General features: G+C 34.7%; 2 protein-coding genes across 3 annotated transcripts in view; one reads left to right on the top strand and one right to left on the bottom strand.

Annotated features, from left to right (window-relative positions):
• LOC136832808 (uncharacterized) overlaps window positions 1-22,046 on the bottom strand; it is a 348,711-nt gene that overhangs the window by 234,015 nt on the left and 92,650 nt on the right. The gene's annotated exons all lie outside the window — the stretch shown is intronic.
• LOC136832890 (uncharacterized) lies at window positions 8,335-13,669 on the top strand. The gene is made up of 3 exons (XM_067094547.1): window positions 8,335-8,412; window positions 8,714-8,754; window positions 12,391-13,669. Exons 1-3 carry the CDS (start codon window positions 8,389-8,391, stop codon window positions 13,556-13,558), a joined length of 1,233 nt encoding a protein of 410 aa, XP_066950648.1. The 5' UTR covers window positions 8,335-8,388; the 3' UTR covers window positions 13,559-13,669.

Raw genomic sequence — 22,046 nt, 5'->3', positions numbered from 1 at the left:
AATATATTAATATAAATTAATTAAAAGAGTTATATACAAGACTTTACTTTAAAAACGTAGAGAGCAAGCTAGGAAAATTTATAAAAATAGAACATAAAAAGATAAAATTATCAAGAACAGACAACACTCTCAAACACAGACGCATTTAGAAACAAAATAGCAAAAAACCAGACAACATACTTAAATACAGATGCACCTAAAAATCACTGGAGGGTAACCTACCAATCCAGAGGCAAAGAACACACTAAGTATAAAACACACACACACACAAAAACAAAAATTTTCGAAAAAAGGCAGAGTTAAGACAAATACAAAAAGGTACAGCAGTTGTTTGACAATTCAGTGAGGGAACTCGTTGTTTAATATTTAGTGTTTCGAGAATAAGCAGTTCTTGAGGACTGCTTGTATAACCAATAATCTTAAAATCTTCATAGTTGATATCAGTTTTGCATTTAATGGTATGGCTGCGTATATTAGAGGATTCTGGGTTAGTTAATCGGCACCGGTTCTATAACTTATCCCTCTGTGGGAATCGGCCCTCACCTTGAGAAGCCGCCTGGTGGATCAATATATTTTCCTATATTACATTTAGGACAATTGTACTCATAGACAACACCAGACGACATCAAAGGCGGTAGCCGATCCTTAAATCTGAAAGAGAGCCGATACTTTTTGGATTCTTAGGAATTAGTTTAAGATCGATGGCCCCAATATATTTTTGGACGATTTCCATGAAATCCCTACGAAAGTTGTCATCATATAAGAAGGAAAAGTTGCATATAATAGAAGTTTAGGCACATTATAACACTTTGGCTTATTGGAGAATTTTCTATTTAGAAGTTTTTGAGGATCCTGTAAAAAAACATGGTAGAAACAATTATTGGTGAAGTATTGTTGTAAGAAGACGATTTCTTGGTGAAAGAGGACCCAATCCGACGTTAGAGATAAAGCACGATGTATTAAGGTGTAAATAGAGTTAAGTTTAAAACTGATAAAACAAAGCTATAAATTGGACCCCAGACCAGTAAAAGAAAACTTTTACTGGTCTGGGGTCCAATTTATAGCTTTTGTTTTATCAGTTTTAAACTTAACTCTATTTACACCTTAATACATCGTGCTTTATCTCTAACGTCGGATTGGGTCCTCTTTCACCAAGAAATCGTCTTCTTTAAACAATACTTCACCAATAATTGTTTCCTACTCATGTTTTTTACAGGATCCTCAAAAACTTCTAAATAGAAAATTCTCCAATAAGCCAAAGTGTTATAATGTGCCTAAACTTCTATTATATGCAACTTTTCCCTTCTTATATGATGACAACTTTCGTAGGGATTTCATGGAAATCGTCCAAAAATATATTAGCCATCGGTCTTAAACTAATTCCTAAGAACCCAAAAAGTATCGGCCTCTTTTCAGATTTAAGGATCGGCTACCGCCTTGATGTCGTCTGGTGTTGTCTATGAGTACAATTGTCCTAAATGTAATTTAGAAAATATATTGATCCACCAGGCGGCTTCTCAAGGTGAGGGCCGATTCCTACAGAGGGATAAGTTATAGAACCGGGTGCCGATTAACTAACCCAGAATCCTCTAATATACGCAGCCATACCATTAAATGCAAAACTGATATCAACTATGAAGATTTTAAGATTATTATTATGCAAGCAGTCCTCAAGAACTGCTTATTCTCGAAACACTAAATATTAAACAACGAGTTCCTCACTGAATTGTCAAACAACTGCTGTACCCTTGTATTTGTCTTAACTCTCTGCCTTTTTCGAAAATTTTTTGTTTTGTGGGTGTGTGTGTGTTTTATACTTAGTGTGTTCCTGTATTTAAGTATGTTGTCTGGTTTTTTGCTATTTTGTTTCTAAATACGTCTGTGTTTGAGAGTGTTGTCTGTTCTTGATAATTTTATCTTTTTATGTTCTATTTTTATAAATTTTCCTAGCTTGCTCTCTACGTTTTTAAAGTAGTCTTGTATATAACTCTTTTGATTAATTTATATTAATATATTGTATTTTATTGTCGTAGATCTCCTGATGATGTGATTAAGAATCATGAAACGTCGGAATAAATGGTTACTGTGTCATCTGCTTCTGTGTTCCTGCCCTTGATCTTGATGCAAATATATATATATATATATATATATATATATATATATATATATATATATATATATATATAGAGAGAGAGAGAGAGAGAGAGAGAGAGAGAGAGAGAGAGAGAGAGAGAGAGAGAGAATAAAATTCTGTATACTGGGGCAATCTAACATATCTTTTCTTCAAAATTTTCCAATATAACTTCATCAAAAAAGAAGCCCTCTCGTAACATATTTTCCAATGACAGCAGAAACAAATCATTACGTTTACTTAAATTTTATTACGAATTGTCCATTACTGCCAATCTATCTTTTCCCGTCATTTTCTATTTTCTGTCACTTCTCGTTTTCTAAGAAAGTTACTAAGCAAAATAATTTCCTTGTCAGACTGCATTAAGAAGTGAGGTGTTATGAATAATCATGACATTAAAACCGCTCATAGTAGCATGGCATTTAGTCGGAATGACAAGGAAAATCGTATAGATTCTCGAAAGCTCTGTTTTTAAGTTACCTTTTTCAATATATTATTACAGTTGCATAACAGAGGATTTTTTCTGATAGTGGTATTAATAACAGAAAGACCAATACCACTATAACAATGGTATATAATCATTATAACAGTAGTAGTAGTTGTAGTAGGTACAGTGTTTTATTTATGTTAAATTATTTGCTGAAATTTATGGGGTTTATTATTCATATCTGCTACTACTATACGCCAATATAACAATCAACGTGCAGTAGTAGAATAAATTCTTCGACTGTCTAATGTTTTTGGATACGTTTTCTACCAAGAGAGCAAAAAGTTGTAGTTGCAGCAATTAGACCGAAGGGGTTGTACCACATCATGAAGTCCCTACAAATACATGTTTGTATATATGTGGGGTAATTTCCTTCGGTTTTGTATCAACAACACTTTCACTAGCAACGAATACGAAAACCACGGAGGAATGCATACCAACACTAAACTGTGACAATATGCATAATTTAACTTCAAAACATAATAAACAGAATGCAAAATTATCAATCCTTGGTGTGAGTAAAATAAATAAATTGTTTAAGCGAAAACGAGAAAAAATGCCACAGAATGGAGATATTAAGGAAACGAAAGAAAGATGCAGAGATACTAACAGAAATAAAATATAATATAGAAAATAAATAAATACATACTTAAATTCGACGAATAGCGAAGAGTTTCTAGTTGACTGGGGAAATACAAGTTTTAGAGCAAATTCATACAAAAAAAATAGTTACTACAATTCGTGAAGAATTGTTTAAATATCCCAGATACGAGAAAAATATTCTTAAGAGAAAGCTATTCCGGCACTTGATAATTTTACATTTCTTCTGCACTGGCTAAACTGGCGCTGAATAACAGAAGTAGTTCACGAGGTTGGCCTTCTGGCCTTAACCTCATAACCAAGTAATCAAAGACTGGCTAAAAAATTTTTCAATGGTAACGCACAAAGTAGGACAAATCATAAATCTCTCATAATATAATTAGCTTATGATATAGTCATGACAGCGTGATACTCAGTATTAGTCTTCCTCATCTTATCTCGAAGCAACTTATCAGCATATAACATTAACACCGCCTTTCATTCAACTTCCTTATCTTTCTCGAATGAATGCCATGTCGATAAATCTGTCGACTGCACTGCGTTCTGCTTCCGGTTTTATAAATAACATCGGGCAAACAAGGGCAATGTTTAATCATATTCTCTTATTTCTAAAAGACGAATCGTAATTAGGTCAAGTTATGGGGTGGGGGTTCAAGAATTTCAAGCAGGGTGGAATCAGCTGAGGTTAGGGTAGGGTGGGGTAAAGGCATGGTCGTCTCTTCCTGGATGTCATCTGGTACGCGAAAACGAGAAAGCTTTTACTGAGCAGCCACTGAGACAGTTACAGGCCTTTCTTGTCTTGTATTTCTGCTTGTAACACTAGTTACAATCAGTCCAAGCAGTACTTTCCAAGAATAACAGTTCTCTTTCAAAATCATTTTGTAAGCCCACCTTTAAAAAATCCCTGTAATTTGACAAGTATTCCTGTTATACATTCACTTAATTTGCCACGTGTATCACAGTTTCCCTTGTATTCAGACTAGCAGCATCTATAATTAAAGTTGTCAATAGCATCTATAATTAAAGTTGTTAATATCTTACAAAATAAATCACCGGTATGACAAAACTCCCTACTCTATACTGAACAAGCCACAGTGTTCACCATTTAGACTGCACGAGTCAATCTCAAGACTAATTAAAAAAAAGACATTCACTTTTACACAACCAACCTGTCATCTTATTTGGATGTCTTTCTTGTTTACATAAAGTATTAATCAATTACTTTAGGTTAGCTACTTTGAGTAATTAAATAAAAGCTGGTATTAGTAACTGAATACAAAAAATTACTATCTATATTCCGTACACAATTTCATAGTCTCCATTCTGTAAGTTACCAAATAATGAAGCAAAGGATTTGTAGACCAATGCCCTATATATATTATAAAAAGGGATAAAAAAAACATTATTATTTGTGGGTGTGGTGAAGAAAAGAAGAAATGCACAATAGGTGATTCACTTAAGAGGAGAAAGGTGATATTTTTTACAATGGGAAAGACAGGTAAAAGGGCCGTGTGCAAGAATAGGAAAGGCAGAATGCTGTGGCAGTTGCAGCAGAATGATGTAAAGCTAAGGATTGGTGCTAAATACTATGGCATGAAAGAGAAAGAAATGTGATAGTGAGTATTTATGGCCGAGGAATGGAAATGGATGAAAGCAAAAGATAATAATTTTGGGAGATACTGATTCTTTGACTGGCTGGGTTTGGAGGATATGAAAGGGTGGTTGTGCTAAATGATTTAAATGCACAAGTTACTTAGAGAGAATGAGACGGTATTATTGGTAGATATGGAGTTCCTGAAGTAAATGAAACTGGAGAGATTACAGTGGACATAAGTTCAGAAAGGGACCTGACTGATGGATATACATGGTTTGAAAAGCATATTCATTGGTATACTTGGGAAAGAGAAAAAGAGAAAAAAGAAGAAGACTCTGCTAGACTGAGCTAGAAAGGAGTAGCTGGAAGAACTAGTTAGCAGATATAATGGTGAAAAGAAGAGTGACTTGAGGTATATCTGATCATTATTTGGTTGAAGTCATGAGAGAAATGGGTGTAAATATGGCTGTAAATGAAATCAAAATAAGTGATCTTGATAAAACGATCAGATGAATATATAACGAAAAATGGATAAATTGTGGGCTAAATTTAAGACACAAGGGTGGAAAGAATAGTTAAGAGTTGGTAAAAATCCATGACATTTGGTTATATGAACAGTGCAGAGTGTTTGTAGGCATAGATGGAAGGATGATGGAATAAATAAACAGTACGGAAGTGGTTGGTTGAGGAAAAGAAAGGTTTAGTGAGAGAAAATATATATGAGATGTAGTTGCATATAAAAAAGTATATAACTTGCAAATATTGAGTATGATGGTTAGAACAGTCAATAAGAGAGTAAGCGAGAAAGAGAAAGCAAATAATGCAAATTCGAGGGAAGAAAGATGCAAGAAATTATGGAGAATGAGAACATGTTCTAAAATGAATTTACCTACCGACATATATGTATTATTATTATTATTAATATTAATATTATTATTATTATTATTATTATTATTATTATTATTATTATTATTATTATTATTATTATTATTATTATTATTATTCAGAGAATGAACCCTATACATATGGAACAAGTCCACAGGGGACACTGGCTTGAAATTCAAGCTTCCAAAGATTGAGGAGTTTATTTAAAAGAAGTAACGGAAGGTAATACGAAATACAGATAGAAGTGATCAGTTATTACAAAAGGAAAAATAATTCGAACTAATAAATAAAGATAAAAATGTGAGTAAAATACAAGAATTATTTTAAGGTATATGCATTGCATCTTTGCTTGAACTTTTGAGGTTCCAACTGCACATCTTCGGGGAGACTGTTCCAGAAAGACAAAACAAAAGAATCTGAGAAAAAAAGGAAGAAATGGAGAAATGCTGCCTGAAGTGAATGCAATTTTACAGACTTCTTGGAGGGGGTGGATAACGAGAAGCAAAGCTGAATGACCAAGGTGAAAAAGATCGCTGCAAGTTTAAGAATATTTGCAGAACGATGTAATGAGGGAAACGAAGAAGCTGAAGATTGGAAAGACACCAGAGCTGATAGGATTAAAAGTAAGATGCTGTGGTGTACAGAATGTAGTGATTCAGTAGATGCCTATGGTGGTAAGGTATGTCCAAAAGAGGGACAGGCTCTAAAGGAATGGATGAGGAGAACAACTACTCTTTTGAATAAAGGGAAAGCTCGCAAAGTCAACTTTAAGAACTATAAGCCATCACATTACTAAATAATGTTATACAAGAGAAGGCGCAGGTAATTAAGCACGTGAGAAAGATGACAGAAAGATTGACCAGTATGCGGATCACGTGTTTATTATGAAAGGGTTACAAATGAAGATTGAAAGTTAAAGGAAGAGACAGTATGTTGAACAAATGAACCTCAAAAGTTTTGATAGGATCTATAAAGAGGAAATGTGTTAAGAATGTATAGTGAAGACAATATGTTGTTGAGATTGATTAGAAGTTTTTATGATGGGGGAGCGTAGTGTTTGTTAGAATTTGTAGATGGGAGACTGACTGATTTGGTGTAAACGGTACTGGAACTGGGTATGGTCTGTCTTCATGCATGCTAAATATCGTTTTAGACTGAATGATGAGGGAAGTTAAAGAATGGACCACAGATGTAGGCGTAAAGCTGCAGGATAAGAAAACATCTAGTGAACAGTGGGTGCGTTAGTTGGTATTTGGAGAAAATGCAGTGCTGATTCGGGATATTTAAGAAAAACAAGAGTGACCGGTGGAAGATGGTGAAACTGTTTAAAAGGAAAGAATGTTGATAGTAAATTTGAGCCACAATAAGATCATGAGTTATGTAGGCCAATTAAATGGCACAACGAACGTTCATATGGATGGTAGAAGAATGAACGGGCTTTTTGCATGAAAGGTTGCAGGTTGCATGCAAAAGACTAACGATAAGTCAAGGGAGCATTAAGCCAACTCTCCTTTCTGGAACTGAAGTGTGGATGTTGAGCACATGAGACATTACAGAAGTTCTGGCTGTTTAGATGAAGTGTTTGCATAGTGTACGTGGCACAAAAGACTTGAATTAGTGAGAAATGTGGAGATACAATTACGCATATGAAATAAGCATGGCTCAGTGTTCTGAGATGGATTGGAAAAAAAAATGGGAAACAACAGGCTGTTGAAGAAAGAATAATTCGGAGGTGTTAAGAAGAAGGGAGGAGAGAAAAGCCAATAAAAGACTGACACTTGGTGTGGAATAGGTATTGGAAGGGAAAGTAGTCAATGTTCAGGAAGCAAGATACAGATATGAATGTTAGAGAGAGTGCAAGTGGGTTCAACACACTGTTAATGACTCTTCTATGTGGGTGTGTAAAGCAGCTAATGTTGTGAGAGTCTTATGCACGGGGTTAAATTAAGTATACCTATAATTCAGCAATACAGTATAAACGTGGATGTAACTATTGTTATTTTACTGAAGTAAACTTTGTTATATGAAATGGTCTAATTTATCCAACCGCTATATATATCAACATATATTATATTATATATATTTGTTTATGATATATATACATATACACGCAAAATATATACATCATATATATGTTTAGTTTATAATTCATCAAGTCTTACGTTTTCACTATCATTTTAGAACTAGGGAAAATATTTCTAACTGACAGTATCAACATATACAGTACAAAAACGTACTTTTTCTTTTTTTATTCTTCGATGAGAAAGAACTATAATATGACTTATTGTTCAAACGCACCTCGCTCGTAACCGAGGCTCTGTCTTTCTTATCAATATGCATAAATTTCGAACAAACAGCAAGTCTATAAATCTGACGCCGCCCGCATAGTGTGACCTACATCGTATTATCACTAGAGCGAGAACGCAAAAGCATAAAATAACAGGGGGCCGATAGAATTGATTCTCAGCCGGAAATGCCTGTGCAAGCCATAACTCTCACACCTTCTTGTCAGATTCAGGGGGATAAGATTTGTTTTGGGAGGGCGGGGCAGAGATAAGCGAGGTCATGGTGGGGTGACGCTGGATGGAGAGCCTTATATTCATCCACCGCACACCTATTTTTTCAGTCTTGCGCCGCTGCTTTTAATAGCCGGAGATATCTTTCAGGACCTGCCGATACTATTCTGGAACCATGGATCGCCTTAAGTACTTTTTAGTAAGTTGCTCTTTATTCAGCTACAAAGCCTTACATTAATTAAGATGAAATGTTAAAATGATTCATTTAACACTGATACTTTACCAAGTCTTACCGCTCACTTCAGCATTTTTCCACATTCAGTCCAAGCACAAGAATGTGTAAATAATAATCCTGGTATCTTAAGAAATAACAAAAGCGATCATATGATTCTAAACCCTTTTTGGGTTACGTTATATACACTTCATAGTCTGGCACATAACCATTCAGTCTTTTTGGTTGCTAAGAGATGGTATCAACAGCAGAAGTTCTTTTTTTACAGATCCACTTTGTCATACTTGGACTATTCAACGTTTCCAGCAGGTAAGATCCTCTACACCAGGATGCTTATATTGGGAACTAAGTAAAGAACTATTTACACCTCTGTCCACCAATCTAGTTTTTCTTAGTGAGGTTCACCCACAAACATGCACAAACACATGCAGATATATATATATATATATATATATATATATATATATATATATATATATATATATATATATATATATACATATGTATATAAATATATATACAAGTATATATATATAAACATATGTATATATATATACATATGTGTATATATATATATATATATATATATATATATATATATATATATATATATATATATATATATATATATATATATATATATATATATATATATATATGTATATTTAGATATAGTATTGCACTGGGTGTGAGTTAAAAGTGCAAGTCAGTCTATAGATCTTGTTGTGTTTAAGAGTGCAAAGGTAAGAGTTTGAGATTGCGTGGGTGTAGCATATCATAGGATGATGATGAACTCTGATGGCAAGTTTACAATTCCAGGAAAGCAAGACTGTAAATGTAAATGAAAGACGAACATTTTAGTAAAATAGGAATTTCCGCCTATCTCGGTTTGGAGAGTGGAAAAAGATGGTAGCAATGAACATACTTATTAAACTTTAAGCTTCCACAGAATGGAACCCTCATATACTAATAAAGTTAAAGGTTTATATATACATATATATATATATATATATATATATATATATATATATATATATATATATATATATATATATATATGTATGTATGTACTTATAAATATAATTTATATAAATATATATAGATATGTATATATATACAGTATACACACAGTATAATACGCTTTCTTTCTTGAGTATAACCGATCCATATTTCGCTCATACAAAAGTTAAGATACATATGAATTGAGGAAGAGGGACGAAAATGTGGCCGCAAATGTAATTAAGACAAGTGAACTAGATGTGAAGGCAGCGAAAAGAGTACATAAATAGAAACTGAGCTAGGGTTAAAGACAGAGTATGCAAAATTCGAGGATGGGGTACAAGGACCTATTTTAATGAAACGGGAAATGAGATTATTCAAAATGCAGGCGCATAACACGAGATGGTTATGTGCAGGCATACAGGAGGATGGGAAAGGTAGTTTTGAGAGAAAATGAAGGCAATTAATAAAAAAAATAGAAGGGAGGTGAACAGGGAAGTAAATGCAGAGAGAAAGGTTACTAAAAAAATGAAACTCAGGATATAAGATTCAAATGGAGATACGAGATGTGAAGCGAATGCAGTACTCGGTCGTTGGTGTGAATATTTAAAAAATTTGTAAAATGTCGAGGGCTGAAGTGAGGCAGAGCTGAATGAAACAACAGTGAAAAGGCTTAGTGCTAAGTTGAAAATTCTTAAGGAAGTTACCTTTGAGTACATAAAAATAGCAATTCAGAATTACATGGAGTTACAAGTAAGCTGCTGCGTTACATTAGTGAGCATATCTGAGTGGCTGACCAGGGTTTACTAGGTCTGTCTGCACGAGGGAAGGGTTCCAAGGGAATGGGTGAGAGACAGTCATTCCACTTATAAAGGTAGAGGTTATAGAAACAACTATACATCATTGGGAATAATGTTAATCATTATTCCAGGAAAACTGTACATTAGGATTTTAATTAAGAAATTAAAAGAGCTGACAGAAATGATAGGGGAAGATCAGTAAAAGAAGAGGTTGAGTGGATCAAGTTTTGGTTATGAAACACCAATGTGAGAAGAGTGAAATAAGGGGGGATAATCTGTTTACGGTTACTTGGACCTACTAAAGCTAATGATAGAATTCATACATAGGCAACGTAGAAGGTGATGAAAATTTTCAGCACAGAAGATAAGTTACTAAGAAGGATTTAAAGTTTTTATTCTGGAAGTGAAACGTGAGGAAGAATGTGAAGGTGGGAGTGTGACTTGTTTGACGTGAAACTGAGTCTGAGACAAGGGATAGATTTATGGGTTTGGTGATTCATGAAGTTAGGAGAAGGACAGTAAATACAGGTGCAGAGTTAAAAAATTTTTTAAAAAATTACTCGTGAATAAAGTGCTGAATAACTGAAGTTTGCATATGATAACACCGATTTGGGATAGTGAAGAAAAACTGAAGCAGCTAGCAGGAGTTTGAAAGTGTTCATAAGAAGAGAAAGGTGAGAGATAATGTGGGATAAATTAAGAATATGAGGATATATGGATACCAAGAGGATAGAGCAATGAACTTTAGTATGGGTGGTGGACGACTAAAATTGTTATATTCACAAAAGTACATGGGAGCAAATGCATTAGAAAAATATTGGATGATGTTAGGATGAAACAAGAGGAGAGTCGATGGATAACAGAAGCACAACAGGTAGCTGGGTGTGTGTGTAAAAGTTTGGAAAGAAACGTGAATCTTCTAAGAAATGAATTGAATTAAATATAGAATTTAGGACAAAGGCTAAGCAGTGGGACCTATGAGGTCATTCGGCGCTGAAACGGAAATTGACAGTAAAAGGTTTGAAAGGTGTAACAGGAGGAAAACCTCTCAGTTGCACTATGAATCAATTGTTAGGAGAGGGTGGAAAGTAAGATGGAAGAAAGAGAATATGAGAGGAGGTAAAATATAAGAAACGAAAGGGGTTGCAGCTAGGGGCCGAAGGCACGCTGCAAAGAACCTTAAGTAATGCCTACAGTGCACCGCACGAGGTGCACTGACGGCACTAACCCCCTACGGGGTGAATCGTCTATGGAAGTCACAGAAGAATGCATGAAGGGACTTTTTAACCAACTCGCCTTAAAAAAGTGAAATACGGATGGTGAATGCAAATGAAAAAGATCATAAAGGTTAATTAAAAGTGTCGGGGGAGGATGGGGAGGCGAACCAAGAAAGGTTTGGATGGGGTGAAAAACGTTGCAAAAAGGAAAGCTCTAACCATCAAGGACACTCAAGAATTCATGCAGGGTAAGGGTGAGGGACAAGTGTTAAGAGGGGTTCGACACGTTGCTAATAAGTCTTTTGTATAGCTTTTTCAAACAACTAGCGTTATGGAAGTTTTTGTGCACACGGGGTTCATCTGCGATTCAACAGTTAAAGTATGAATGTGGCACTGAAAAACACTTGTATTAAACAAGTGTGTGTGTGTGTGTGTGTGTGTGTTTGTGTGTGCGCGCGCGAGCATGGGTGGTTTACATTTGTAGTGCGTACACATGTAGTTTTTTATATACTTATAAAACTTATAATTACATATATAATTCTCTTACCACTGTACTATCAAGATCAGTGAAAAGAGAGCAGTCTTGAACAAACTTGATCCACAGAACATTTCTTCTATGATCAGGCGAGTTAATTTTTTCATTCACTGGTCCACCATATAAAAATTGACAAATGTACTCAAAATTTGGTAAATGAGAAAAATGTATGATTCTCAAACAAGCATAATAGGTATGGACACATAAAAAAGAAACTTCGTTGAAAGTTGCAGTAAAATCAGTTTTTATAAACTTTGATATTTCGTTTGTTTGAATATACTACTCTTAGATCACCAAGTTAAATGTTCCTTGAGAAACAGAGAGACTCTTTGCTACCTAATTACATATGTAATGGCATACATACTATTAATTGATTCCTTACCCTAACCCCCAGTGAACAAGAGTGCCCAGTGGAACATATCTGCAAGAATTTTGGATTAGAATTACTTAGTTCCATGACTGGTGAAGCTGCCTTTTGCTTGAGAACTGGTGCGAAGCCACTTTGTCCAGGAATTGATATTAATGGAAATGCGTTCATACCGCAGGCAAGCACATCTCCAGAACTTGCTACTACCACTGTTTCAACAAGTTTTACCCAAGAAAGTACACGTACACATACTTCATCAGAGAAACATCCTGAACCAACACTGACTTCTGAACCGGATACAAGCACAGGAACTACAGCCATTTCTACAGATTCAAGCAATGCCGCTACAACCACTTCAAGCAACACAAATTCGCAAACTACAATCACCTCAAAAGCTACAACTCTGGAAATCAACACACTGACTTCTGAACCGGATACAAGCACAGGAACAACAGCCATTTCTACAGATTCAAGCAATGCCGCTACAACCACTTCAAGCAACACAAATTCACAAACTACAATCACCTCAAAAGCTACAACTCTGGAAATCAACACAATGACTTCTGAACCGGATACAAGCACAGAAACAACAGCCATTTCTACAGATTCAAGCAATGCCGCTACAACCACTTCAAGCAACACAAATTCACAGACTACAATCACCTCAAAAGCTACAACTCTGGAAATCAACACAATGACTTCTGAACCGGATACAAGCACAGAAACAACAGCCATTTCTACAGATTCAAGCAATGCCGCTACAACCACTTCAAGCAACACAAATTCGCAAACTACAATCACCTCAAAAGCTACAACTCTGGAACTCAACACAGACTCCACAGACAAAACTGCCAATACTGCCACATACTCAATCGGAACAGAGACAACCACTGCTCTGACGGCCTTAACTCATGACATTACATCTATATCGCCCATAGCAGCTGATCAAACAGAAAAAACTCCTGTGACAGAAGCCACTTCAACACCAAGAGCCTGTACAGTGCTCTCTTGTAAGGGAAAAACAGAGGGCATGATCTATCCTCATCCTGAATGTAATTGCAAGAAGTACTTCATGTGTGTTGACACAGGAACAGAGAGGGGACTTGTTCCCCACTCATATCGATGTCTGGGATATACTGTGTTTGATAAACAGACTAAGAAATGCACAACGGACCAAACAGCATGTTCATTCTAGATCTTACCAAATGCCGATTCCCTTGTCAGAGCAGATTATATATCCATTTGATTTCATTTAAGTTAATTATATGCTCACAATGCTCCAATGGCCCTTCGGTGTTTATTTATTACACACACAAATAAATATACATACATACATATATATATATATATATATATATATATATATATATATATATATATATATATATATATATATATATATATATACGAAACCCAGCAATACAATGAAGGCAGGGGAAGCACACAAACAGGTCAAGAAAGTCATATTTATTCAGTTGCGACATTTCGAAGCCAACCAGCAGGCATCATTTTCAAGCTACAAGTAATAACACCTAATTAGTACAATAAAATTAAGTGACAAATATTAAAATACACAATATAAGTCACATTAAAACAACCACAGTTAAAAATATGAATAAGGACCAACCGTTGAGTGTGGAGGCAGAGGAAGGACTGACCATAAACGTAAACAGTTCACGAGAGATAAAGAGGTGTGGACGTGGCATGGGTGTTCAGTAAGGGGACCAGTTTTTTTATTAAATAACGATTCATTAATTGTTAAAAGTTTACCATTGGAGGTTCTGCCCAAAACCTTAAAGTCTTTGTACTGAATAGAATACTTACATTTATCGGCTTGATCCCTTATGTTGGAAAATTCGGGTTTTGAAAGTTTAGTGCCAGTTCTATAGCTGACAGCTCTATGACTGTCGATTCGGACTTTAAGTAACCTATGTGTCGATCCAATATAGGTTCCTCGATTACATCGATTACAAGTAAACTTATAAATAACACAAGAGGTCATTAAAGGATCCAAACGATCTTTGAAACTGAAAAGGCTGCCGATATTCAGTGGGTTTGTGGGTATAATTTTGATTTTCACGGCAGGAAGATGACGAGATATTAGAGATCGGAGTTCTTTATAAAAGGTTGTATCGTGAATAAAAGGAAGACTGGCATAGAAAGATAATTTAGGAACGTGAGGAGTAGGATGACGTGGAACAAAAATATTATTTAAAAATTTGGAGAAGTGTTTAAAGAATAAGTGGGTGGGAAAGCAGTTGCTGTTAAAGTATTTTTGCAGGAACAAGATTTCATTGTGGAAAGCTTGCCAACTAGAGGATAAAGCAAAGGCTCGGTAAAGCATGGTTAATACGGAATTAATCTTGAAATCGCGAGAACACAAACTACAAAAATTTGTACCAAGACCAGTGAATGTCTTTTTTCTAAAAACAGAAGTAGCGAAGCCTTGGGAGGATCGTGTTATTAAAATATCTAAAAAATGTAACTGGTTGTTAGTCTCGTGTTCAACTGTGAATTTAATATTTGGGTGAAATGAACTGATGAAAGCTAGAAACCTCTCGGCGTCAAACTGACTTCTAAAAAGTGCAAATGTGTCATCCACATACCGCTTATAAAATAGTGGACGGTAACTAAGGGGACAAGTATCAAGCATGTGCTCTTCCAGCGAGCACATCAAGATACCGGCGTAAATGGGTCCAAGTGGAGAGCCCATAGCCATACCATCTATTTGTGAGTAAGAACAACCATTACCAACAAAAACGGTGTCTCGCACCGCTAGATCTAAAAGTTTCTTGAAACCGTTCTTACAGAACCCATTAAAACGAGACTCATCCATAGGAAAAAGCTTATGTAAAATAATATCAATGGTCTGTTGTACAGGTACATTCGTAAATAAAGACTCGACATCGTAGCTTACCAAAACAAGATCAGAGTCCTGAGCAAGAATAGTATTGTTGAACTCATATGAATTCTTAAGGCTGTAAGAATTTTCGGTCAAGGGGGCAAGCACAGGAACTAGATATTTTGCGCACATACGTATGTACTGATAATATATATATACATATATGTATATACATAGCATTAAGAATAATAATATATATTTTACGGTTTTTGTTAGTCAAGCATTTCTGGTTAGCCCGAGATATTTTGGGCAAGTGAAAACGCGAACCAGTGCCTGCGTGTTCGCGAGTCAGTGTTGTAATAGCCGGTGGTCAGCATCACTTCCCATGGAGACACAGTGCATAGCTCCTTGGATGATGCCCTAGCTATATCGGAATGTTCCAACGACCGGAAGTCGTTGAGTTCCGGTTAGGGGTTCGTTCGAGAGTTCGCTCTGGTGGGCGGGTCACAGGAAGTGTAAATTTCCCATTTTGAGTATAGGTTAGACACTCGGAGATGGTATTTTTCTAGTGACAGACCCATTCCGGGAGAAGACTCTTTCTAACTGCTTGTGAGGTGAGCTGAGACTCAGATTTTCAAAAGCTCGAATGGGCTTTATCATTTTTATGTTTAACCTGTACTGTTCTTTTCATAGGTAACCATGCTTCGAATGTCTTTTGGTTTTTAATCCCCATTTTTTACTTCTATGCCACTTGTAATTTTATGGCATTTCTTGAATTTTTACTGCCATGTTTTTTATGTGTGGTTCTTGGTCAGTAACGTGGGTGAGATCCCACATCTATTTTTCACTGTGCCTATTTTTAAAAGTTCTGTTTTTCCCCTTATTTCCTCAGATGTATTGATTACAGGCCAAATAAATGGAAGGAAACTTGACATACCGTGGCTTCGGTCATGTTAGACATTTTTGACTCTTACGATGTGGAGACTTAATTAGTTAAAGTTGATAGCACTACGTTGTATATTAGTTGGACCTATTTTTGGGTTGCCATTTCTGGGATGTAGGCTTGTCCTTTTCCCCGTTATTTTTTTTATTTCATTCCAAACCATTTACTATATTAGACTCTTGAATAAACTGTATTTTTGTAGACATGATTTTGCTGTTAATCCCTGACGCATTAGTAAGTTGGTTGTCGAGAGTAATGAAGTTTTGTGCCAGCTTGGTCTCACGCTGACAAACGCATCGTGAAACCTCTCGAGGTAAGAGCTGACGGCCTCATAGAGGGCGTAATATATATCCAAGCTGGCACACAACTTCATTACTCTCGACAACCAACTTACTAATGCGTCAGGGATTAACAGCAAAATCATGTCTACAAAAATACAGTTTATTCAAGAGTCTAATATAGAGTCTAATATATATATATATAGTAAATATATATATATATATATATATATATATAGTAAATATATATATATATATATATATATATATATATATATATATATATATATATATATAGTAAATATATATATATATATATATATATATATATATATATATATATATATATATATATATAAATATATATATATATATATATATATATATATATATATATATATATATATATATATATATATATATATATATATATATAGTAAATATATATATATATATATATATATATATATATATATATATATATATATATAGTAAAAATATATAAATATATATACACATACACACACATATATATATATACAGTATATGTGTACACACACACACACACATATATATATATATGTACGTATGCATGTACGGAGGAGTTTTTTTTATTGTATCCAAGTAAGCAGAACGTGCGGCTTAACTATACAATAGCATAAATTCTTAGTAAGAACTGATACGTTCATGAAAATCCATTACATAAAACTTCGAGCTTAACTAATGCATCGCGTTTGCGCAACTGGAGAACCTCACTCGTTAAGGGATGAAGAATGTGAATAAAAAAAAATGAGTGGAATTCAAATATTAATATTCGTTTAGCTCGGATTTATATATTATAAAATCTTTTGAATGTAATTCACACATATCCCATTTATTGCAGTGTTTACGCGCGTGCACGCGCATATACACAATCTATCTACCTATCTATCTACCTATCTATCTATCTATCTATCTATGTATATATCACACATTACCACCGGTCCTGACCGGTTTCGGCTTTATTTTCAATGGCTTGAAAATAAAGTCGAAACCGGTCAGGACCTACAACCTCTCTTAGTTTTCACCTGTGGTAATGTGTGATAAACGAATCACGTACAAAAAGCGATTATAATCATATATATATATATATATATATATATATATATATATATATATATATATATATATATATATATGTATACTTATATATATATATATATATATGTATATTTATATATATATATATATATATATATATATATATATATATATATATATATATATATATATACTTATATATTACATACATACTTATGTATACTACAAAGTGCACCCTCAGCGAGGATTATACTACCTTGAAAATAAACTGTATTGTTCCAATTGCTAGACCTCTGCATTTCCCACTTCAAACTAAATATAAAATATTCTCTGCTGTCATGAATTAGAAAACTATCCTAATGTCAACCTGAAATGTGTGCGTACGTAGGTGAGTCTTTGTGTTACATGTATTATGTCTTGGTTACTTTGGCTGCATCAAAATATTGCTTCCCAAAACTGTAGATTTCATACTGAATGTCAGCACTGCAAAAAAAATGAGCCCAATTATAAAGAATAAGTAAAGATTCTACTGTTATGTGAGTGCAAAGCTAAATGTATTCTATTACTAATCAATAAATGATGAGCATGTAATTCGTTGTTTTTTTATTTAATTTTTGATGCTATAATCTTGTTTGTTTCTTATTTTTTTACTGTGTATTTCTGATAACCTTTAACTTTCCAGTATGTCTGAATGAAATATTTTCATCCCGTCACTAGGTTTTGACATTCACTTACCTAAGGCCATAGACTACAGCTGTAGAATAGTTAAGGACACACAACACTTTCTGCTATATATATATATATATATATATATATATATATATATATATATATATATATATATATATATATATATATATATATATATATATCATAAAGTAAACTGCAGATGCTAACAGCATCTTGAGTGATATCGTTTTGACTTTCATGAAAAGCATAACTCGCTTGGCTTAGGTATTACTTTATCAGCACAGAAAGTCTGGTAAAAAATGGTGCCAATTTTCTAACTGTCTCCAGCTAGTAGGGGCGTATAAGCTAGTGCTTGGTGCAAGTTTACTGGCATCTCTGACCAGCATGACATCATAACTGCAGCAAGCATCGTGGTAATCACAAAGAATAGAATATGGAACTTAGACCAATGGCCAAGCGCTGGGACCTATGAGGTCATTCAGCGCTGAGAGGGAAGCTGACAGACAGAAAATTTGAAAGGTGTAACAGGAGGAAAACCTCGCAGTTGCACTATTAAAAAATTGTTAGAGAGGGTGGAAAGGCAGATGGAAGAGAATATGAACGGAGGTACAGTAAAAGGAATGGAAAAAGCACTGACGACACTACCCCCCTACGAAAGCAATGCAATAGAACATTAAATTTCTATTAAAAAAAAAAAGGTGCCTGAAATGAACGGCAAGCGTCGCCTCTGCCAGAAATTGCATCAGATTCGTTCCAAAACTTGAGCTTGGTCCTTTCCAGGGAGAACTATTCAAATCCAAAATAATAAACAATTTTGGTTTAATGATTTAGATACGTAATACCATGAACAAAATAACCTTGCTCAAAGTTGCCAAGTAGAATGATTTAACAACTTTGTAGGAAGTTATTATAATATGAAAATCATTCTTCAACATACAAAATCTTTCTTTGTTGGACGAAGTTAAAATCCTCCATCTTTTGGTTTAGTGCATTTGCTACACTCTTGAATTAACTACTGTTGACAAATTCAGTCAACCAAAAGGACAAAGTTCAGCCACTTCATGGCGAATTGGGTGTTAAACATTCTTCTCCCAACTCTTCCTTTTTCTAATACTGTCATTTTGAGTCACTCCTCACAAATTGTCTTTTTCTCAAGATAACAATAAAAAGCTTCTATATAGCCTTGACAGTTTGGACAGCTCAAAATTTGGCCTTGCCGATTACTAACATTTTCTAAAAAGATGTCTTGTATACTTTCTCCTCAACTCTGCTACTTATTTTCCTTCTTTAAGTTATACTCTTCCCCCAAGAGAGCGGAAAATTATACTGCAATGGCTGTTCTAAAGGGTTGCATGAGCGCTGTTTACAATCATAGAGAATTCTTCATTCTTCTAGTCCTCTCTAGGCCTGCCTACTAAATATTGGCCTTAAACCTTTATACTTCGTGTCATGACAGACAGGAAGTCTGCAGCACCCTCCCAGATATTTATGGTACCTATAAGAGATAACCAGTTACACTGAAGACAAATTTGACAATAGAGTCGAGTCAATCATTCTCCAACTTCAAACTGATATTACTACTGCCTTTGTAACTTACGCGTTTGAGGCGTCCGTACAGAAATGTCACTCACTGTTTTTTGTGAGCTAGACTTATCTTATCACAGGTTTCACATCATTCAGCCTCTGAAATTAACTGCTGATCAAAGTAAATCTGCAGCAAAAGTCTACTGAAATAAATATAAATGAAACTTTAATTGGACTTTAATGGGGCTAACATACAACGCGACCAGAATAAATTATAATAAATAAAAGACCAGAATAAAAGTGAGGCAGAATAAAATGGGGCCAGAAAAAAGTGGACCCAAATCATAGAACGCCAATATCTTTATTTTCTAGGAAAACTTCTCAACGTGGTGGTATCTTTTTTCCAATACAAACGCCAACAAAACCTAGGAACGACAGGAATTTCAGAAACAACAGCATTACCTGCAAATTAAGAATCCTTGAAGCCGATATAGAAGACGCCTGAAATTTAATCTTGCCGAACTCTTCGCAATTATGAAGGGTTCTAGAAGTGGCAATTTGGCAAAATGTAACGTGACTTATGTCATTTCATTCTCTTCATTATGCCTCCTTGTACCTTGTACATACTCTGAGACTGATATCAAGATATTTTTAGCTCTGTGACATAACATGAGAGAGAGAGAGAGAGAGAGAGAGAGAGAGAGAGAGAGAGAGAGAGAGAGAGAGAGAGAGAGAGGCGGTAACTGAATGCAAAACATAATCTGGCATTTTATTACAACAGCTGTATAGTTTGATCTTAATAACTTATGTTCAATACAAAACTTTACAAACAGAAAAAGGGGGAGAAAGCAGAATCCCAAAGTCTTTTCTCCCATGAAATACTGGTATTTAAATGATCGTTTCAACACATGAGGAGAGAGAGAGAGAGAGAGAGAGAGAGAGAGAGAGAGAGAGAGAGAGAGAGAGAGAGAGAGAGAGAGAGATTGAAAAATTCCAGATGAAAAACAAAATAATTTGGTGATTGAGAACTACATGACTGCATGCTTTTAATATCAACTTCTTTCAGCCTCATTTGTACATATTCTGAGACTGATGCCTTCTCAACGCCTGAGAAAGAATGCATTCAAAAAAGGGGATGCTTTATAATGTAAGGAGATTGAAGTTAAACATCCATCTTTTCAGATAGTCACGAGGCAAATGACAAAGCATCCAGTCTACCCCGAAGCGTTCTCAAGCCCTGATCTGACAGACGCTATGAAATTAGCTACCAGACTATTTCATTCATTGTGCAGAGGGAAAGAGAGAGAGAGAGATATACACACACACACACACACACACACACACACACACACACACACACACACACATATATATATATATATATATATATATATATATATATATATATATATATATATATATATATAATATATATATATACATGTATGTGTGTGTGTGTTATGAATGTGAGCGTGTGAATACTGTACAGCTTCAGAATATAATGATCTCAGTGGCCTTGATGCGTTGCTATAGATCTAAAGTAAAGTGTAGCTGGTTAAATCAAATGTGGTTGCTTTGTGATCACTAAAGTTAAATATCTGAAATATGGGAAGAGAGGGAGAAGATCTGTGACATAAGACAGAGAATAAAAAAAAGGAATGAATAAATTATTGCACTTTATCTGACGTACCAATTACCCGAGTCAATTACGCCCAAACACTTTTTTTCTTTCCATAAGTTACAGATATGTACACTGATACTGGAAAAATCACAAATGACTATAAAGATAGTATAAAACGCGTAAGTTTAAATTAGTTACTGCATAAGAAGGAAATTTTTAGCAATTTGAAATAAAAAAATACACAAAAGTGTATATTACACCAGCTACAGTCGCATATACTGCATACTTATAGAATGCTATATGTTAATTAAACTGACTGGAATACTCGACAAGCAAATGCTTTACAACCAACGGGACTAGGCGATCATTACATAAAGGCTAATTTCCTCCATCCATCAGGTTACCATGGGCAAAGAGTGTATGGCTAACATGAAGACAGCATGAAATAACTTGCCATTTCCTTGGCATCACACAACATTTCGAAGAGTGTATGTTCGAAATTATTCTTTCATTTTGTTGGGACCCATTCACGTCATAAACCATGATTCACAAGTGGTCCCACATTCGTGCTTATTATAACAGAAGCATAATCCTTACTGGGTCAGTCATCACTTGCTGTCCAACTAAAATCCATGTTACAAACGGAATTACAAATAGTAGGGATATGATTCAATGTGGGTTCCCCAGTGTTAAACAAAACTAGGT

Source organism: Macrobrachium rosenbergii, chromosome 50 (genome assembly GCF_040412425.1).
Source record: "Macrobrachium rosenbergii isolate ZJJX-2024 chromosome 50, ASM4041242v1, whole genome shotgun sequence".
In the NCBI taxonomy this organism is placed as follows: domain Eukaryota; kingdom Metazoa; phylum Arthropoda; class Malacostraca; order Decapoda; family Palaemonidae; genus Macrobrachium; species Macrobrachium rosenbergii.
Note: the sequence above shows the minus strand (reverse complement) of the source record. Positions and strands in the feature narration are given on the sequence as shown.

Excerpts from the sequence above, each read along its gene's own strand:
- LOC136832890 (XM_067094547.1), top strand. The coding sequence starts at position 8,389 with ATGGATCGCCTTAAGTACTTTTTA. Across the intron at positions 8,413-8,713 it reads ATCGCCTTAAGTACTTTTTA|ATCCACTTTGTCATACTTGG; the intron begins GTAAGTTGCTCT and ends CTTTTTTTACAG. Across the intron at positions 8,755-12,390 it reads CTATTCAACGTTTCCAGCAG|TGAACAAGAGTGCCCAGTGG; the intron begins GTAAGATCCTCT and ends CCTAACCCCCAG.